Below are 21,177 nucleotides of genomic sequence, written 5' to 3' on the forward strand. Positions count from 1 at the left end.
TTATGTGAATCACCCCTGCCAGTATTGACTCCTGCTCAGCATTCTTTGGAACAAAAGTGGACGCGCCGTGCGTCAGCGCGCGCACATAATGCACTCTCCCTGCCCTTGACAGCCAGGTAGCCTGTTATCCCCATGTTCATGCTGCACCGGGTTCCCCCTCCCTCTCTAACTCCCCCTCTCCCCCTTTGTTTACTGGTATGTCAGAGCCTGTGGGATGGAGTTACTGTTGCATAGTACTCTCCATCTGGATGCCGCTCTGAGCCCTTTGAAGTCCTCATTTAATGTAGAGAGCTGCATCTCTCACATTTGATAAGACAGTTGAGAGCCGTCAAGTTTGCGTCTACAGAGAGTTAATATTCCAAAATAAACTTGTAGCCTACATTTTAAGTTTTGGAAAGTGGTAGCCTATAATTGAGAGAGTTTATCAACAAAACAAACAAAAAAACTAAGTGGAATAAATAAATTGGCCCGAGCGTAAAGGCAAATATTTTTCCCAACAAAACCATGAGGCTCAAGTGGATGCGCGTCTCTCTTTTGATCTTGGTTCTATTCCTGGGGAACTCCCGCGGCTCCCAGGTGAAGTTTGGCCGCTTGGATCGGTGGGTGAAGACCGGGTTTCAGTCCCTGAAGTTAAACTTGTGCCGCAGGGTGTCTCTGTCTGAGGGGGAATGTAAGCGGCTGTCCCATCTTCAGCTCAGCGGGGTGGCGGTGTACGTCTCCGAGCCAAACTCTGAGAAAGTACTCGCCATTCTCCCAGATTCCTATTCTTCAGCGATGCTACCGCCGAAGCAGGGCGGTTATGGTACGAGTTCGGTACCGGAGGACAGACGTCAGGATTTCTTCCCGGGATCGACCGCGCATGATGCCGTGCTGGTGTTGGATCCTAGCCCCGGAGAGAGTTTCGGACACCCCGTGGTTCTCTTTTATGTGGACCTAAACACGACCAAGAAAAAATGTGCACATATGGATGGAATTTATTTAGGTAAGACCATATTCATGTAATATGTTTACTTTGAAAAATAAACTTTTAATATGGATATCTCAATTTATAACTTTTTTCTTATAATAAACGTTTTTTCTTATAAGTAGCCCACTGACCATAGACATCAATACAATGTCTATTCCACGTTGGGTGGAAACAACGTTAATTCAACCAGTGTGAACCCAGTGGGTGGGTAAATGTTCTAATTTAATTCTACAATAACGTTTTGAAAGGCTATCCCATTTAAAGATGAATTAGCCTAATTGTAAGGTCAAATGTAGTCTTAACCCTTTAACTGTCCCTTCTTGAAAAACATGTTGAAAAAAAACAATTTCACCTTAAATTCCTATTACTAACAATGCAAATAAGAACTTCCAATATTTATTTTTTCAACTTGATGTTTATTTAGGAAATAACAGAGATCTACCATGCAGTTGAGAAGTCAAAAGAGGGTCATATGCCTTATTCGAATGGCAATTTGAATAGGCCTAGCATTTTTACTCAACTCAACAATATTTCAACAAAAATTACTTTAGGTCTGCTTCAATGACTTTTATAGGTAGGTAAGCATTGGTAAATGAGGATTGATGTCAAATTTTAACAAATTATGGTAATTTTGTATGTCCAAACATTGAAATTAATGCGTTTTCAGGTGGTGTAGATTACTATTATAGGCATTATTTTATATGCGACCTTAAGTCTGAATATTGATTAATTGATCACATGGGTCATGAAATGTGGTTAAACCAATTTATGCTGCCTAATAATATAGCATGTTGTCATATTCACCTTACTTTTTACTGACATATCAACCGCCTGGTTGAGCACATTTTTCCAAAATGTTTTGCTTTTGAGCCTTTTTCATATTCCTGGAACGGTGCAATATTAACCCCTCACCAACTAAATTCCTAACTTTTATCCCATATGGTGACTGATGTTTGAGTGTTTTCAGCCCTCTGAGTGGGCAAAGTTAGAGTGCCACAACACTGAACTGCAGCACCCCAAAAGGATACAAATTATGTTAATTGAATCAGGAAGGCTGGGGGAGTTGACCAATCAAGTTCAAGTGAATCTTTTTTTTTCAATATCCGCCTCTAAATCCATTGTCAAAATATGCTCTAACAGCCGGTTAGAAACAAGGTTAAAGAGTTTTTAAACACTGGTGTTCCAGATCAGCTTGTTATAGAACATTTCTAAGATGTGGTTTGATTGAGAACATGATTTCCTACATGGACAGCTGTTTCAACCATTTATCAATCCACAATGCTGTAAAAGTGATGAAGTGTTTTCAAATGGTCAGAAGTTACGTAGCCCGACTCCCATGAGAGGGAGTCATTCTATGAGACTGGAAGGGGAAATCAGAACATTCTCTCCATATGTACTGGGATGCAGAGAGAGAGTGCGCTGAAGGGGTGGGAGCACTGTGAGAGAACCGGAACAGGACAGTGTGTGTTTGTGTGTGTACCTGTGTGTGTGTGTGTGTGTGCATACCGTGTGTGTGTATGTTACGCCTGGGCGAAAGTGTGTGTGTGTGTGTGTGTGTGTGTGTGAGAGAGAGAGAGAGTTTGTAAGCAGTAAGCAGTGCGAGAGAAGAGAGCTCTCAGGACCCGTCAGGTGGTGGACACCCTGCTGGGATAGCAGAGGGTCCAGATGCATGGCTGAACCCAGTCACCGCCACCAGTCATCTATTCACAATAAGACCTCTCCATTATTCATCTTGAGTGGATGCTGTCCTTAGCTGAAACCATCCATTCCAGTCAGCACCACCTACCACCCACCACCCACCACCCTCTGCCCTTTCAGCCTCTCCACCCTGCTGCACTTGGACAGGAGGTAGGAGTTCCACAACTCTCAACTGTGTCTCTCTACGGACCCTTTTAACTTCTCAGCCCTGCCCTGCCTCACACACTCCAGTCTAGTGCACGACAGCTCTGCCCTGCCTCACACACTCCAGTCTAGTGCACGACAGCTCTGCCCTGCCTCTCACACTCCAGTCTAGTGCACGACAGCTCTGACCTGCCTCACACACTCCAGTCTAGTGCACGACAGCCCTGCCCTGCCTCACACACTCCAGTCTAGTGCACGACAGCTCTGACCTGCCTCACACACTCCAGTCTAGTGCACGACAGCCCTGCCCTGCCTCACACACTCCAGTCTAGTGCATGCCAGTGGACAGACAGAGACCAAAGTTGACGCGGTTCCAGGTTAATTATCAAAACAGCTGAAATCAAAAGTATCATCTATCTGTGAGGATCAGCTATGAGGTATGCAGCTTTGCTCATTCGTTTCATCTACTGATTGTTTCTCACTAGAGAAAGGCTTATATAGTTAAAAGGGGCAAAGGGGTTGAAATGCTTAAAAGAGGTTAATTTGAAACAGATTAAAACAATTGGACTGAATGTACGAACGTCACCACTAAAATAATACTGAGCAGGAAGACGGAGGCCGGAGGGGTAATAGCAGCTCAACTCAGTCACGTTAGGAAGGCTTGGATCTGGAAGTGTTTTGTGGGTTTGCATGTGTCCAAGCTTGACCACCTCATCTGAAGCTGAGGGGAAACACTAAGAGAGAGAGTACCACCCAGGTCTTTTTGTGTTCAATATAACGAGACCCAGGAAATGGGTTAATGACCACAGTGAGCAACAGGAAATGGGTTAGTGACCACAGTGAGCAACAGGAAATGGGTTAGTGAGCACAGTGAGCAACAGGAAATGGGTTAATGACCACAGTGAGCAGCAGGAAATGGGTTAGTGACCACAGTGAGCAACAGGAAATGGGTTAGTGACCACAGTGAGCAACAGGAAATGGGTTAGTGACCACAGTGAGCAACAGGAAATGGGTTAGTGACCACAGTGAGCAACAGGAAATGGGTTAATGACCACAGTGAGCAACAGGAAATGGGTTAGTGACCACAGTGAGCAACAGGAAATGGGTTAGTGACCACAGTGAGCAACAGGAAATGGGTTAGTGAACACAGTGAGCAACAGGAAATGGGTTAGTGACCACAGTGAGCAACAGGAAATGGGTTAGTGAACACAGTGAGCAACAGGAAATGGGTTAGTGAACACAGTGAGCAACAGGAAATGGGTTAGTGACCACAGTGAACACACACTTTCTCTCACCCACATACTTTCTCTCTTAGTGAGTGTTCATCTTGAATGACTGGTCCAGGAAGCTCTCTCTCCCAACCGTCACTTTTGTCAAAAATAAAGAAATTAAAAAAAAAATGTTTACCTTTTTTGTGCGACAATAAAACATACATAGACAAAAACAAGACAACTCAACATTTACACAAATTTACACTAACCTAAATGACATCACACCTGCTCAGATCCACATGTTCCCACCGTATCCACACCCAATATTGTTTCTAATGCTTGTAAGACTCTGCCCAATATGTCTCAGGAAATGTCAAGTCCACAGCTTTGTCTTGTTAAAACACAGATGCAGGCTATGGACATGGGGGTGTTGTTGTATTATGTTGTGTTGTGTTTCAATATGTGATGTGTTGTTGTTGTTGTTGTTGTTGTTGTTGTTGTTGTTGTTGTGTCTCACCTGACCTTACCTGTGTTGTGTTGTGTCTCCAGGAGAGGAGTGTCTGACCCTGGCCACGAAGAGTCGCTGTCAGAACCAGCTGAAGCGCCGTCAGAGCGGCAGTGAGCGGCTGGCGGGGAACGGGCGTGCCCGCAAGGCTACCGTGGCGAGGCCCAGGATCAGCCCAGGGAGGGTGGAGCGCAGCGGGGGTCTCTGTGAGATACACTTCCTTCCCATGGTGGTCGGGGTCAGGGATAACAACCGGACACAGAGGCTGCGATGCGTGGGTGAGTTGGTGCCAACCTACCAGGCGTACAGTAGCCTGGTTCCAGAACTGTTTGTGGCGGTGTTGCCGAGTTGACGAGACAGCACAAGCAGATCTGGGACCAGGCTAGGAGTACACAATATTAGCCAACATGGGGACACAATGCTGTAGCCTGATGTAGCCTGATGTAGCCTGATGTAGCCTGATGTAGCTGGAGCTCCAATGAACCAGTAGGCACCAAGAGGGTGAGTACGTAAGCTATAGTCTCTGTCTCTACACCATGATGTGTGATGATATTCTGTGCGTTTACAGACCACCCAGACTTTGCCCGGTGCCCCCAGCCACTGCCCCTCACCAGCCCCAACATGCCAGTGTCCAGCTGTGAGCTCAACAAGAACACCAGGCGATGCCACCAGCAGCCCCTCGCCTCCCACCTGTCCTGCCGTCTCTACCAGACCTGTGACCACGCTGTACTGCTCTCAGGTGGGTTACAACTGGCAGCTCACCTGAACACAGACCAACACCTCCACCTCCTCCTCACAGACCAACACCTCCCCCTCCTCTTTACAGACCAACACCTCCCCCTCCTCTTTACAGACCAACACCTCCACCTCCTCCTCACAGACCAACACCTCCCCCTCCTCTTTACAGACCAACACTTCCACCTCCTCCTCACAGACCAACACCTCCACCTCCTCCTCCTCACAGACCAACACCTCCCCTTCCTCTTTACAGACCAACACCTCCACCTCCTCTTTACAGACCAACACCTCCACCTCCTCTTTACAGACCAACACTTCCAACTCCTCTTTACAGACCAACACCTCCACCTCCTCTTTACAGACCAACACCTCCACCTCCTCTTTACAGACCAACACCTCCACCTCCTCTTTACAGACCAACACCTCCTCTTTACAGACCAACACCACCTCTTTACAGACCAACACCTCCTCTTTACAGACCAACACCTCCACCTCCTCTTTACAGACCAACATCTCCACCTCCTCTTTACAGACCAACATCTCCACCTCCTCTTTACAGACCAACATCTCCTCTTTACAGACCAACACCTCCTCTTTACAGACCAACACCTCCTCTTTACAGACCAACACCTCCTCTTTACAGACCAACATCTCCACCTCCTCTTTACAGACCAACATCTCCTCTTTACAGACCAACACCTCCTCTTTACAGACCAACATCTCCACCTCTTTACAGACCAACACCTCCACCACCTCTTTACAGACCAACATCTCCTCTTTACAGACCAACATCTCCTCTTTACAGACCAACACCTCCTCTTTACAGACCAACATCTCCACCTCCTCTTTACAGACCAACATCTCCACCTATTTACAGACCAACATCTCCACCTCCTCTTTACAGACCAACACCTCCTCTTTACAGACCAACACCTCCTCTTTACAGACCAACACCTCCTCTTTACAGACCAACACCTCCACCTCCTCTTTACAGACCAACATCTCCACCTCCTCTTTACAGACCAACACCTCCTCTTTACAGACCAACACCTCCACCTCCTCTTTACAGACCAACATCTCCACCTCCTCTTTACAGACCAACACCTCCTCTTTACAGACCAACATATCCTCTTTACAGACCAACACCTCCTCTTTACAGACCAACACCTCCTCTTTACAGACCAACACCTACACCTCCTCTTTACAGACCAACATCTCCACCTCTTTACAGACCAACATCTCCACCTCTTTACAGACCAACACCTCCTCTTTACAGACCAACATCTCCACCTCCTCTTTACAGACCAACACCTCCTCTTTACAGACCAACACCTCCACCTCCTCTTTACAGACCAACATCTCCTCTTTACAGACCAACACCTCCTCTTTACAGACCAACACCTCCACCTCCTCTTTACAGACCAACATCTCCACCTCTTTACAGACCAACATCTCCACCTCCTCTTTACAGACCAACACCTCCTCTTTACAGACCAACATCTCCACCTCCTCTTTACAGACCAACACCTCCACCTCCTCTTTACAGACCAACATCTCCACCTCCTCTTTACAGACCAACACCTCCTCTTTACAGACCAACACCTCCTCTTTAAAGACCAACACCTCCTCTTTACAGACCAACATCTCCACCTCCTCTTTACAGACCAACACCTCCACCTCCTCTTTACAGACCTACACCTCCTCTTTACAGACCAACACCTCCACCTCCTCTTTACAGACCAACACCTCCTCTTTACAGACCAACACCTCCACCTCCTCTTTACAGACCAACACCTCCTCTTTACAGACCAACACCTCCACCTCCTCTTTACAGACCAACACCACCTCTTTACAGACCAACACCTCTGCATGATCAGCAGACACCCTGACTCAATGTGTATGTGTGGGTGTGTGGTATGTGTGGGTGTGCATATGTGTGCGTGTGTGCGCACGTGCGTGCATGGTGTGTGTGTGTGTGAGTGTGTGTGCGTGCGTTCGTTGGTGCGTGCATGGTGTGTGTGTGCGTTGGTGCGTGCATGGTGTGTGTGAGTGTGTGTGTGTGCGTTGGTGCGTGCATGGTGTGTGCGTGCGTTGGTGCGTGCATGGTGTGTGTGTGTACAGGTGGATGGCAGCAGCAGATCACATACCAGCATCATGTCCAGAACCTGCAGCTCTTCTACAGGATGCTGAGGAACAACGGCTTCCACAGAGATCACATCAAGACCTTCTTCGCTGGGAACGGACAGCTCTCAGGTGGGATAGGACGGACGGACAGACAGACGGACAGGCAGACAGACGGACAGACAGACAGACAGACAGACAGACGGACAGACGGACAGACGGACGGACGGACGGACGGACGGCAGACGGACCACAGCGACAGAGGACGGACACACAGACCGAAGGGACGGACGGACGGACGGACGGACGGACAGACAGGGCACAGACACACACACTGCCTGATATCCCCTCTCTAACCTCTCCGTCCCTGTCCCTCTACAGAGGAGGCTGAAGGGGTATACCCAGCCACAGAGAAACGAGTAATAAGGAACCACATCTCCTATATCTGTGGTAAGCAGCACTGTGCAGACTCGCTGGTCCTCTACCTCCACAGCCCTACCAGGAACGACGGGACCATGCTGCTCTGGGACGGCAACTACAACGGCATAGTGAGTATAGATAAATTACTATAGATGGATAAACAGTTACCCAATAAGTCTATTACTTCCCCATGCATCAACACAACGAGGGACTGGATTACTATAGTTAGAAGTACTGTTACCCGTGAAGTCCTATAACTAATTCTATATTACTGTAACACAATGAGAGTAACTATGCATCCTGTAGTCACTAACTGACTCCCATCCTGTAGTCACTAACTGACTCCCATCCTGTAGTCCCTAACTGACTCCCACCCTGTAGTCCCTAACTGACTCCCATCCTGTAGTCACTAACTGACTCCCATCCTGTAGTCACTAACTGACTCCCATCCTGTAGTCACTAACTGACTCCCATCCTGTAGTCACTAACTGACTCCCATCCTGTTGTCACTAACTGACTCCCATCCTGTTGTCCCTAACTGACTCCCATCCTGTAGTCACTAACTGACTCCCATCCTGTAGTCACTAACTGACTCCCATCCTGTAGTCACTAACTGACTCCCATCCTGATGTCACTAACTGACTCCCATCCTGATGTCACTAACTGACTCCCATCCTGTAGTCACTAACTGACTCCCATCCTGATGTCACTAACAGACTCCCATCCTGTAGTCACTAACTGACTCCCATCCTGATGTCACTAACTGACTCCCATCCTGTAGTCACTAACTAACTCCCATCCTGTAGTCACTAACTGACTCCCATCCTGTAGTCACTAACTGACTCCCATCCTGTAGTCACTAACTGACTCCCATCCTGTAGTCCCTAACTGACTCCCATCCTGATGTCACTAACTGACTCCCATCCTGTAGTCACTAACTAACTCCCATCCTGATGTCACTAACTGACTCCCATCCTGATGTCCCTAACTGACTCCCATCCTGTAGTCACTAACTGACTCCCATCCTGTAGTCACTAACTGACTCCCATCCTGTAGTCACTAACTGACTCCCATCCTGATGTCACTAACTGACTCCCATCCCGATGTCACTAACTGACTCCCATCCTGTAGTCACTAACTGACTCCCATCCTTAGACTGACTCCATCCTGATGTCACTAACTGACTCCCATCCTGTAGTCACTAACTGACTCCCATCCTGTAGTCACTAACTGACTCCCATCCTGTTGTCACTAACTGACTCCCATCCTGATGTCACTAACTGACTCCCATCCTGTAGTCACTAACTGACTCCCATCCTGTTGTCACTAACTGACTCCCATCCTGATGTCACTAACTGACTCCCATCCTGTAGTCACTAACTGACTCCCATCCTGTAGTCCCTAACTGACTCCCATCCTGATGTCACTAACTGACTCCCATCCTGTAGTCACTAACTAACTCCCATCCTGATGTCACTAACTGACTCCCATCCTGATGTCCCTAACTGACTCCCATCCTGTAGTCACTAACTGACTCCCATCCTGTAGTCACTAAATGACTCCCATCCTGTAGTCACTAACTGACTCCCATCCTGATGTCACTAACTGACTCCATCCCTGTCACTAACTGACTCCCATCCTGTAGTCACTAACTGACTCCCATCCTGTAGTCACTAACTGACTCCCATCCTGATGTCACTAACTGACTCCCATCCTGTAGTCACTAACTGACTCCCATCCTGTAGTCACTAACTGACTCCCATCCTGATGTCACTAACTGACTCCCATCCTGATGTCACTAACTGACTCCCATCCTGTAGTCACTAACTGACTCCCATCCTGTTGTCACTAACTGACTCCCATCCTGATGTCACTAACTGACTCCCATCCTGTAGTCACTAACTGACTCCCATCCTGTAGTCACCTCAACTGACTCCCATCCTGATGTCACTAACTGACTCCCATCCTGATGTCACTAACTGACTCCCATCCTGTAGTCACTAACTGACTCCCATCCTGATGTCACTAACTGACTCCAATCCTGATGTCACTAACTGACTCCCATCCTGTAGTCACTAACTGACTCCCATCCTGTAGTCACTAACTGACTCCCATCCTGTAGTCACTAACTGACTCCCATCCTGATGTCACTAACTGACTCCCATCCTGTAGTCACTAACTGACTCCCATCCTGATGTCACTAACTGACTCCCATCCTGATGTCACTAACTGACTCCCATCCTGTAGTCACTAACTGACTCCCATCCTGTAGTCACTAACTGACTCCCATCCTGATGTCACTAACTGACTCCCATCCTGATGTCACTAACTGACTCCCATCCTGTAGTCACTAACTGACTCCCATCCTGTAGTCACTAACTGACTCCCATCCTGTAGTCACTAACTGACTCCCATCCTGATGTCACTAACTGACTCCCATCCTGATGTCACTAACTGACTCCCATCCTGTAGTCATTAACTGACTCCCATCCTGTAGTCACTAACTGACTCCCATCCTGTTGTCCCTAACTGACTCCCATCCTGTAGTCACTAACTGACTCCCATCCTGTAGTCATTAACTGACTCCCATCCTGATGTCACTAACTGACTCCCATCCTGTAGTCACTAACTTACTCCCATCCTGTAGTCACTAACTGACTCCCATCCTGTAGTCACTAACTGACTCCCATCCTGTAGTCACTAACTGACTCCCATCCTGTAGTCCCTAACTGACTCCCATCCTGTAGTCACTAACTGACTCCCATCCTGTAGTCACTAACTGACTCCCATCCTGTAGTCACTAACTGACTCCCATCCTGATGTCACTAACTGACTCCAATCCTGATGTCACTAACTGACTCCCGTCCTGTAGTCACTAACTGACTCCCATCCTGTAGTCACTAACTGACTCCCATCCTGTAGTCACTAACTGACTCCCATCATGATGTCACTAACTGACTCCCATCCTGTAGTCACTAACTGACTCCCATCCTGATGTCACTAACTGACTCCCATCCTGATGTCATTAACTGACTCCCATCCTGTAGTCACTAACTGACTCCCATCCTGATGTCACTAACTGACTCCCATCCTGATGTCACTAACTGACTCCCATCCTGTAGTCATTAACTGACTCCCATCCTGTAGTCACTAACTGACTCCCATCCTGTTGGCCCTAACTGACTCCCATCCTGTAGTCACTAACTGACTCCCATCCTGTAGTCATTAACTGACTCCCATCATGATGTCACTAACTGACTCCCATCCTGTAGTCACTAACTTACTCCCATCCTGTAGTCACTAACTGACTCCCATCCTGTAGTCACTAACTGACTCCCATCCTGTAGTCACTAACTGACTCCCATCCTGTAGTCACTAACTGACTCCCATCCTGTAGTCCCTAACTGACTCCCATCCTGTAGTCACTAACTGACTCCCATCATGTAGTCACTAACTGACTCCCATCCTGTAGTCACTAACTGACTCCCATCCTGTTGGCCCTAACTGACTCCCATCCTGTAGTCACTAACTGACTCCCATCCTGTAGTCACTAACTGACTCCCATCCTGATGTCACTAACTGACTCCCATCCTGTAGTCACTAACTGACTCCCATCCTGTAGTCACTAACTGACTCCCATCCTGTAGTCACTAACTGACTCCCATCCTGTAGTAACCTGTACTGCCATAAGACTGCCTGTCATACAGTATTATAAAACGGATTGTTTGGATCCTGGACGCTTCTTGGTTGATATGCCATGAGGTGGTAATGTCATAATTCCACTGTCCAGAAGCCCAGGCAGGAAATTCATGAACTTCATCTCCCTCGGTAAAAACACATCTACAGATTATTTTTCCATGCCACCATTTGGTTTGCAACAGTTGTGGGTTGTATAAAGTTACCTGTCTGCTTCTACGACCTGTGGATTTTTAAAAAATGCAATCTCTCCCATGCTAACCCAAGAATGCATGTGAAACTAATAATTCACCATGGAAACTGTAAACACTCAGAATTCCATGAATTCATTCACCAGCACAGTGTGTTCAACATTAATTTAATATTTGGGGAGACATGGATTTTAAAGAGTGGTGGGAACAGGAGATGGGAGGGGGCGACTATCCCATAATAACCAGCCAACGGATGGAGGAAAACACCCTGGAAAAGAGCCATATTGAAGCCAACACAGTGAAGCAGACTAACTTGAGACTGAAATGTTTCTCTGACTGGCTCAAACAAAACAGGAGACAACGACAATGGAAGGGTTAAATGCTATCCTACGGGAGTTTTATGGGAGTGTGAGGAATGCTAAGGGTAAAGTGTTGGGCTGAGTAGCTACCAGGGTCTCCGTGCCGGGTTGAACCGTTACATCAACGACCCTCACGGGTCTCCGTGCCGGGTTGAACCGTTACATCAACGACCCTCACGGGTCTCCGTACCGGGTTGAACTGTTACATCAACGACCCTCACGGGTCTCCGTGCCGGGTTGAACCGTTACATCAACGACCCTCACGGGTCTCCGTGCCGGGTTGAACCGTTACATCAACGACCCTCACGGGTCTCCGTGCGGGTTGAACTGTTACATCAACGACCCTCACGGGTCTCCGTGCCGGGTTGAACCGTTACATCAACGACCCTCACGGGTCTCCGTGCCGGGTTGAACCGTTACATCAACGACCCTCACGGGTCTCCGTACCGGGTTGAACTGTTACATCAACGACCCTCACGGGTCTCCGTGCCGGGTTGAACCGTTACATCAACGACCCTCACGGGTCTCCGTGCCGGGTTGAACCGTTACATCAACGACCCTCACGGGTCTCCGTGCCGGGTTGAACCGTTACATCAACGACCCTCCTCAGAGTTTTTCAAAAGACACAAGGCTCAGATTGACCCCCGAAGCGTCTTACCAGTCGACGCCACGTGAAAAGCTAGCTATTCTCTGGCACAAGTGGGGACACTTCAGGCTGAGGACTAAGTTTCACACATCCCCATGTGCTGCACACGCTCATACAAAAGTTATCCAATGCCTGGAGGCAAGGGAGATCATGGCTATGAGTGGCCAACGATGTGAGAGCTCACTCAAGAGTTATTGGCAGCCTAACATGGAGAACAGAAAGCGCTGGAGTGCCATTTTAGCTGGCAACGACGTGAGCGGGACGTCCCATTCTCCGCCAAGGAAGATGTCAAATCAAATCAAATCAAATCAAATCAAATCAAAAATTGTCTGTCACCAACCAGCGTCAGGACCATGGACAGTTCTTCCACTGCAGTGCCATCAAGAGAAACGTCACTATTAACATCTCCAACTAGCTTGGTTAGCTCGGTCTCGCCAGCCATACCAGTTGTAGCTTACTAATACATCATTACACATTGTCTCTCATCATAATTCAATCTCTGCTAGCTAGCTACATGCTAACGACTTGTTTAGCGTAGCAACGTCGAATGAATAGAATGATTAGAGTTAACGACTGGGTCACAACATGAGAAAATAACTAACGACCAGCCCGCTTGGGTAGCAACTTCAGAATGCAAAAACTAATTTACTCGTTAAATTAATGTTTTTAGTGAAAAACTGTTTTATAAAATTAAGAATGCCTGAGAACCCGGGAATGATCGTGCGACAACTCCCTCCAAGGGCTGTTCCCCTGGTCTTGTCTTTACCTTGGGCCTGAGAACAGCCCTTGGAGGGAGTTGTCGCACGATCATTCTCGGGTTCTCAGGCATTCTTTATAATAATAGTTCCAGTGTTAGGCTGGTACTCTCTATGCTGTCTGTGTGGATATCGTCACTAACACAGTCTTGAGTGGAGAACATTAGCCTAGAGATATAGAGCTAGCGTAAGCCTGCCATTTTTCATAACAAACAACCCCACCACACATCCCAACTTAACTTAACTACCATGGATCTGCAGTGAAGACATCAGACCTTGGCTGCATCCAAAATGGCACCATATTCACTATATAGTGTACTACTTTTGTCCAGAGCCCCATAGGGTTCTGGTCCATGGGGGCTTTGGTCAAAAGTAGTGCACTATATAGGGCAGGGGTAGGTAACCCTGTTGCTGAAGTGCCTCAGGCACTGCTGGATTTGCAGGATTCTGTTCCAACAAGGCACCACACATGACCAAGTGAGTTCAGTGATTGCCTAAATTCAACACACCTGATCTTCCAGGTCGGTTCATTCAAAAACATGAAGGACTAAGGTTGCCTACCCATGCTATAGTAAATAAGATGCCATTTGGGATAAAACCCTTCCCTGAAACTCCCTTTCATCTCATTCTGACAAGCGCCATTCTTAATTATATTGCCTCTCCCTCCCGTCTTTCAACTGCACTCATCTTACTGACCCCTTAGTCACATGTCCAGTTATGAACAATCCCAACAATCCCACCTTCCTTCCCCTCCCAGAGGTAGTAATCCCTGCCATATGTTCAGGGCAGGGTAAACCCTGCAGAGAGTGGCTGGACTGAGCAGCGGGAGTAGTACAACACTCCCATGTTAACAATGGCCACAGACTCCCTAGGGACCTCCCAGGAACAAAGACAACAACCTGATCCCTAGACTCAAGCAGACAGAGTGCCAAAAGGACCCTGAGAGACCATAGAGATTATAGAGACTATATAGACTATATAGACTATAGAGACTATAGAGACCATAGAGACTATAGAGACTATAGAGACTATAGAGACTATAGAGACCATATAGACTATAGAGACTATAGAGACTATAGAGACCATAGAGACTATAGAGACCATAGAGACTATAGAGACCATAGAGACTATAGAGACTATAGAGACTATAGAGACCATAAAGACCATAGAGACTATAGAGACTATAGAGACCATAGAGACCATAGAGACCATAGAGACTATAGAGACTATAGAGACCATAGAGACTATAGAGACTATAGAGACTATAGAGACCATAGAGACCATAGAGACTATAGAGACCATAGAGACTATAGAGACCATAGAGACTATAGAGACTATAGAGACTATAGAGACTATAGAGACCATAAAGACCATAGAGACTATAGAGACTATAGAGACCATAGAGACCATAGAGACTATAGAGACTATAGAGACTATAGAGACTATAGAGACCATAGAGACTATAGAGACTATAGAGACTATAGAGACTATAGAGACCATAGAGACCATAGAGACTATAGAGACTATAGAGACTATAGAGACTATAGAGACCATAGAGACTATAGAGACTATAGAGACTATAGAGACTATAGAGACTATAGAGACTATAGAGACTATAGAGACCATAGAGACTATAGAGACTATAGAGACTATAGAGACTATAGAGACCATAGAGACTATAGAGACCATAGAGACCATAGAGACTATAGAGACTAAAGAGACCATAGAGACCATAGAGACTATAGAGACTATAGAGACTATAGAGACCATAGAGACTATAGAGACTATAGAGACCATAGAGACTATATATACTATAGAGACCATAGAGACCATAGAGACTATAGAGACTATAGAGACCATAGAGACCATAGAGACTATAGAGACTATAGAGACCATAGAGACTATAGAGACTATAGAGACCATAGAGACCATAGAGACCATAGAGACCATAGAGACTATAGAGACTATAGAGACCATAGAGACCATAGAGACTATAGAGACTATAGAGACTATAGAGACTATATAGACTATAGAGACCATAGAGACTATAGAGACTATAGAGACTATATAGACTATAGAGACTATAGAGACTATAGAGACCATAGAGACTATAGATACTATAGAGACCATAGAGACCATAGAGACCATAGAGACCATAGAGACCATAGAGACCATAGAGACCATAGAGACTATAGAGACTATAGAGACCATAGAGACTATAGAGACTATAGAGACCATAGAGACTATAGAGACCATAGAGACTATAGAGACCATAGAGACTATAGAGACTATAGAGACTATAGAGACCATAGAGACTATAGAGACTATAGAGACTATAGAGACTATAGAGACCATAGAGACCATAGAGACTATAGAGACTATAGAGACTATAGACCCATGAGACTATAGAGACTATAGAGACCATAGAGACCATAGAGACCATAGAGACTATAGAGACTATAGAGACCATAGAGACTATAGAGACTATAGAGACTATAGAGTATATATAGACTATAGAGACTATAGAGACCATAGAGACCATAGAGACTATAGAGACCATAGAGACCATAGAGACTATAGAGACCATAGAGACCATAGAGACCATAGAGACTATAGAGACTATAGAGACCATAGAGACCATAGATACTATAGAGACCATAGAGACTATAGAGACTATGAGACATAGAGACCATGGTAGAGACCATAGAGACCATGGGGCATAGAGACTATGGGAGACTATAGAGACCATAGAGACCATAGAGACTATAGAGACTATAGAGACCATAGAGACCATAGAGACTATAGAGACTATAGAGACCATAGAGACCATAGAGACTATAGAGACCATAGAGACTATAGAGACTATAGAGACCATAGGGAATATAGAGACTATAGAGACTATAGAGACTATAGAGACTATAGAGACTATAGAGACTATAGAGACTATAGAGAATATAGAGACTATAGAGACTATAGAGACTATAGAGACTATAGCGACTATAGAGACTATAGAGACTATAGAGACCATAGAGACCATAGAGACTATAGAGACTATAGACACCATAGAGACCATAGAGACTATAGAGACCATAGAGACTATAGAGACTATAGAGACTATAGAGAATATAGAGACTATAGAGACTATAGAGACCATAGAGACCATAGAGACTATAGAGACTATAGAGACTATAGAGACCATAGAGACTATAGAGACTATAGAGACCATAGAGACTATAGAGACTATAGAGACCATAGAGACCATAGAGACCATAGAGACCATAAAGACCATAGAGACCATAGAGACCATAGAGACTATAGAGACCATAGAGACCATAGAGACTATAGAGACTATAGAGACCATAGAGACCATAGAGACCATAGAGACTATAGAGACCATAGAGACCATAGAGACTATAGAGACCATAGAGACTATATAGACTATAGAGACCATAGAGACTATAGAGACTATAGAGACCATAGAGACCATAGAGAATATAGAGACTTTAGAGACCATAGAGACCATAGAGACTATAGAGACTATAGAGAACATAGAGACTATAGAGACTATAGAGACCATAGAGACTATAGAGACCATAGGGAATATAGAGACTATAGAGACTATAGAGACTATAGAGACTATAGAGACTATAGAGAGCCATAGAGACTATAGAGACTCATAGAGACCATAGGGAATATAGAGACTATAGAGACTATAGAGACCATAGAGACCATAGAGACCATAGAGACTATAGAGACCATAGAGACCATAGAGACTAGAGACTATAGAGACTATATAGACTATAGAGACCATAGAGACTATAGAGACTATAGAGACCATAGAGACCATAGAGAATATAGAGACTTTAGAGACCATAGAGACCATAGAGACTATAGAGACTATAGAGAACATAGAGACTATAGAGACTATAGAGACCATAGAGACTATAGAGACCATAGGGAATATAGAGACTATAGAGACTATAGAGACTATAGAGACTATAGAGACTATAGAGACCATAGAGACTATAGAGACTATAGAGACCATAGGGAATATAGAGACTATAGAGACTATAGAGACCATAGAGACCATAGAGACTATAGAGACTATAGAGACCATAGAGACTATAGAGACTATAGAGACTGAATATAGAGACTATAGAGACTATAGAGACCATAGAGACCATAGAGACCATAGAGACTATAGAGACCATAGAGACCATAGAGACTATAGAGACCATAGAGACTATAGACTATAGAGACCATAAGATACTATAGAGACTAGAGACTATACATGAGACCATAGAGACTATAGAGACTATAGAGACTATAGAGACCATAGAGACTATAGAGACCATAGAGACCATAGAGACCATAGAGACTATAGAGACTATAGAGACCATAGAGACCATAGAGACTATAGAGACTATAGAGACTATAGAGACCATAGAGACTATAGAGACTATAGAGACCATAGAGACTATAGAGACTATAAAGACCATAGAGACAATAGAGACTATAGAGACCATAGAGACCATAGAGACCATAGAGACCATAGAGACCATAGAGACTATAGAGACCATAGAGACCATAGAGACTATAGAGACTATAGAGACCATAGAGACTATAGAGACTATAGAGACCATAGAGACCATAGAGACCATAGAGACTATAGAGACTATAGAGACCATAGAGACCATAGAGACTATAGAGACCATAGAGACTATAGAGACCATAGAGACTATATAGACTATAGAGACCATAGAGACTATAGAGACTATAGAGACTATAGAGACCATAGAGACCATAGAGACTATAGAGACTATAGAGACTATAGAGACCATAGAGACTATAGAGACTATAGAGACCATAGAGACCATAGAGACTATAGAGACTATAGAGACCATGAGACTATAGAGACTATAGAGACTATGTATGAGACTATAGAGACTATGAGACCATAGAGACCATAGAGACTATAGAACCATAGAGACCATAGAGACTATAGAGACCATAGAGACTATAGAGACCATAGAGACTATAGAGACTATAGAGACCATAGAGACCATAGAGACCATAGAGACCATAGAGACTATAGAGACCATAGAGACTATAGAGACTATAGAGAACAGAGACCATAGAGACTATAGAGACCATAGAGACCATAGAGACTATAGAGACTATAGAGACCATAGAGACCATAGAGACTATAGAGACCATAGAGACTATAGAGACTATAGAGACCATAGAGACCATAGAGACTATAGAGACCATAGAGACTATAGAGACTATAGAGACCATAGAGAATATAGAGACTATAGAGACTATAGAGACTATAGAGACTATAGAGACTATAGAGAATATAGAGACTATAGAGACTATAGAGACTATAGAGACTATAGAGACTATAGCGACTATAGAGAATATAGAGACTATAGAGACTATAGAGACCATAGAGACCATAGAGACCATAGAGACTATAGAGACCATAGAGACTATAGAGACTATAGAGACCATAGAGACCATAGAGACTATAGAGACCATAGAGACTATAGAGACTATAGAGACCATAGAGACCATAGAGACTATAGAGACTATAGAGACTATAGAGACCATGAGACCATAGAGACTATAGAGACTATGAGACCATAGGGACCATAGAGACTATAGAGACTATATAGACTATAGAGACTATAGAGACTATAGAGACCATAGAGACTATAGACCATAGAGACCATAGAGACAATAGAGACTATAGAGACCATAGAGACCATAGAGACCATAGAGACCATAGAGACCATAGAGACCATAGAGACTATAGAGACCATAGAGACCATAGAGACTAGAGCTATAGAGACCATAGAGACTATAGAGACTATAGAGACCATAGAGACTATAGAGACTATAGAGACTATAGAGACTATAGAGACTATAGAGACCATAGAGACCATAGAGACCAAAGAGACTATAGAGACCATAGAGACTATAGAGACTATAGAGACTATAGAGACTATAGAGACCATAGAGACCATAGAGACTATAGAGAATATAGAGACTATAGAGACTATAGAGACCATAGAGACTATAGAGACTATAGAGACCATAGAGACTATAGAGACTATAGAGACTATAGAGACCATAGAGACTATAGAGACCATGGGAGACTATAGAGACCATAGAGACCATAGAGACTATAGAGACCATAGAGAATATAGAGACCATATAGAGACTATAGAGACCATATAGACTATAGAGACCTATAGAACTATAGAGACTATAGAGAATATAGAGACTATAGAGACCTATAGAGACTATAGAGACCATAGAGACTATAGAGACTATAAAGAATATAGAGACTATAGAGACCATAGAGACCATAGAGACTATAGAGACCATAGAGACTATAGAGACTATAGAGACCATAGAGAATATAGAGACTATAGAGACTATAGAGACTATATAGACTATAGAGACTATAGAGACTATAGAGACTATAGAGAATATAGAGACTATAGAGACTATAGAGACTATAGAGACTATAGCGACTATAGAGAATATAGAGACCATAGAGACTATAGAGACCATAGAGACCATAGAGACTATAGAGACTATAGAGACCATAGAGACTATAGAGACTATAGAGACTATAGAGACTATAGAGACTATAGAGACTATAGAGACCATAGAGACTATAGAGACTATAGAGACTATAGAGACCATAGAGACTATAGAGACCATAGAGACTATAGAGACTATAGAGACCATAGAGACCATAGAGACCATAGAGACTATAGAGACCATAGAGACCATAGAGACTATATAGACCATAGAGACTATAGAGACCATAGAGACCATAGAGACTATAGAGACTATAGAGACCATAGAGACCATAGAGACTATAGAGAATATAGAGACTTTAGAGATCATAGAGACTATAGAGACTATAGAGACTATAGAGACTATAGAGACTATAGAGACTATAGAGACCATAGAGACTATAGAGACTATAGAGACTATAGAGACTATATAGACTATAGAGACTATAGAGACCATAGAGACCATAGAGACCATATAGACTATAGAGACTATAGAGACTATAGAGACCATAGAGACCATAGAGACCATAAAGACCATAGAGACCATAGAGACCATAGAGACTATAGAGACTATAGAGACCATAGAGACCATAGAAGACTATAGAGACTATAGAGACTATAGAGACTATAGAGACCATAGAGACCATAGAGACTATAGAGACTATAGAGACCATAGAGACCATAGAGACTATAGAGACCATAGAGACTATAGAGACTATAGAGACCATAGAGACTATATAGACTATAGAGACCATAGAGACTATAGAGACTATAGAGACTATAGAGACCATAGAGACCATAGAGACTATAGAGACTATAGAGACTTTAGAGACCATAGAGACCATAGAGACTATAGAGACCATAGAGACCATAGAAACCATAGAGACCATAGAGACTATAGAGACTATAGAGACTATAGAGACCATAGAGACCATAGAGACCAAAGAGACAATAGAGACTATAGAGACTATATAGACTATAGAGACCATAGAGACTATAGAGACCATAGAGACCATAGAGACTATAGAGACTATAGAGACTATAGAGACCATAGAGACCATAGAGTCCATAGAGACCATAGAGACTATAGAGAATATAGAGACTATAGAGACTATAGAGACTATAGAGACTAT

The 21,177-nt window shown here is 44.3% G+C and overlaps 1 protein-coding gene across 1 annotated transcript in view; it reads left to right on the forward strand.

Annotated features, from left to right (window-relative positions):
* The first annotated feature begins 266 nt into the window (after positions 1–266).
* Positions 267–21,177, forward strand: part of si:ch211-67e16.11 — a 29,421-nt gene continuing 8,510 nt past the window's right edge. Inside the window, exons 1-5 of the mRNA XM_041868826.2 lie at positions 267–982; positions 4,570–4,803; positions 5,094–5,264; positions 7,385–7,516; positions 7,766–7,932. Of these exons, the coding sequence (XP_041724760.1) occupies positions 505–982; positions 4,570–4,803; positions 5,094–5,264; positions 7,385–7,516; positions 7,766–7,932 (1,182 nt within the window). The 5' untranslated portion in view covers positions 267–504. The remainder of the gene's footprint in view (positions 983–4,569; positions 4,804–5,093; positions 5,265–7,384; positions 7,517–7,765; positions 7,933–21,177) is intronic.

Source organism: Coregonus clupeaformis, chromosome 40 (genome assembly GCF_020615455.1).
Source record: "Coregonus clupeaformis isolate EN_2021a chromosome 40, ASM2061545v1, whole genome shotgun sequence".
Taxonomy (NCBI): domain Eukaryota; kingdom Metazoa; phylum Chordata; class Actinopteri; order Salmoniformes; family Salmonidae; genus Coregonus; species Coregonus clupeaformis.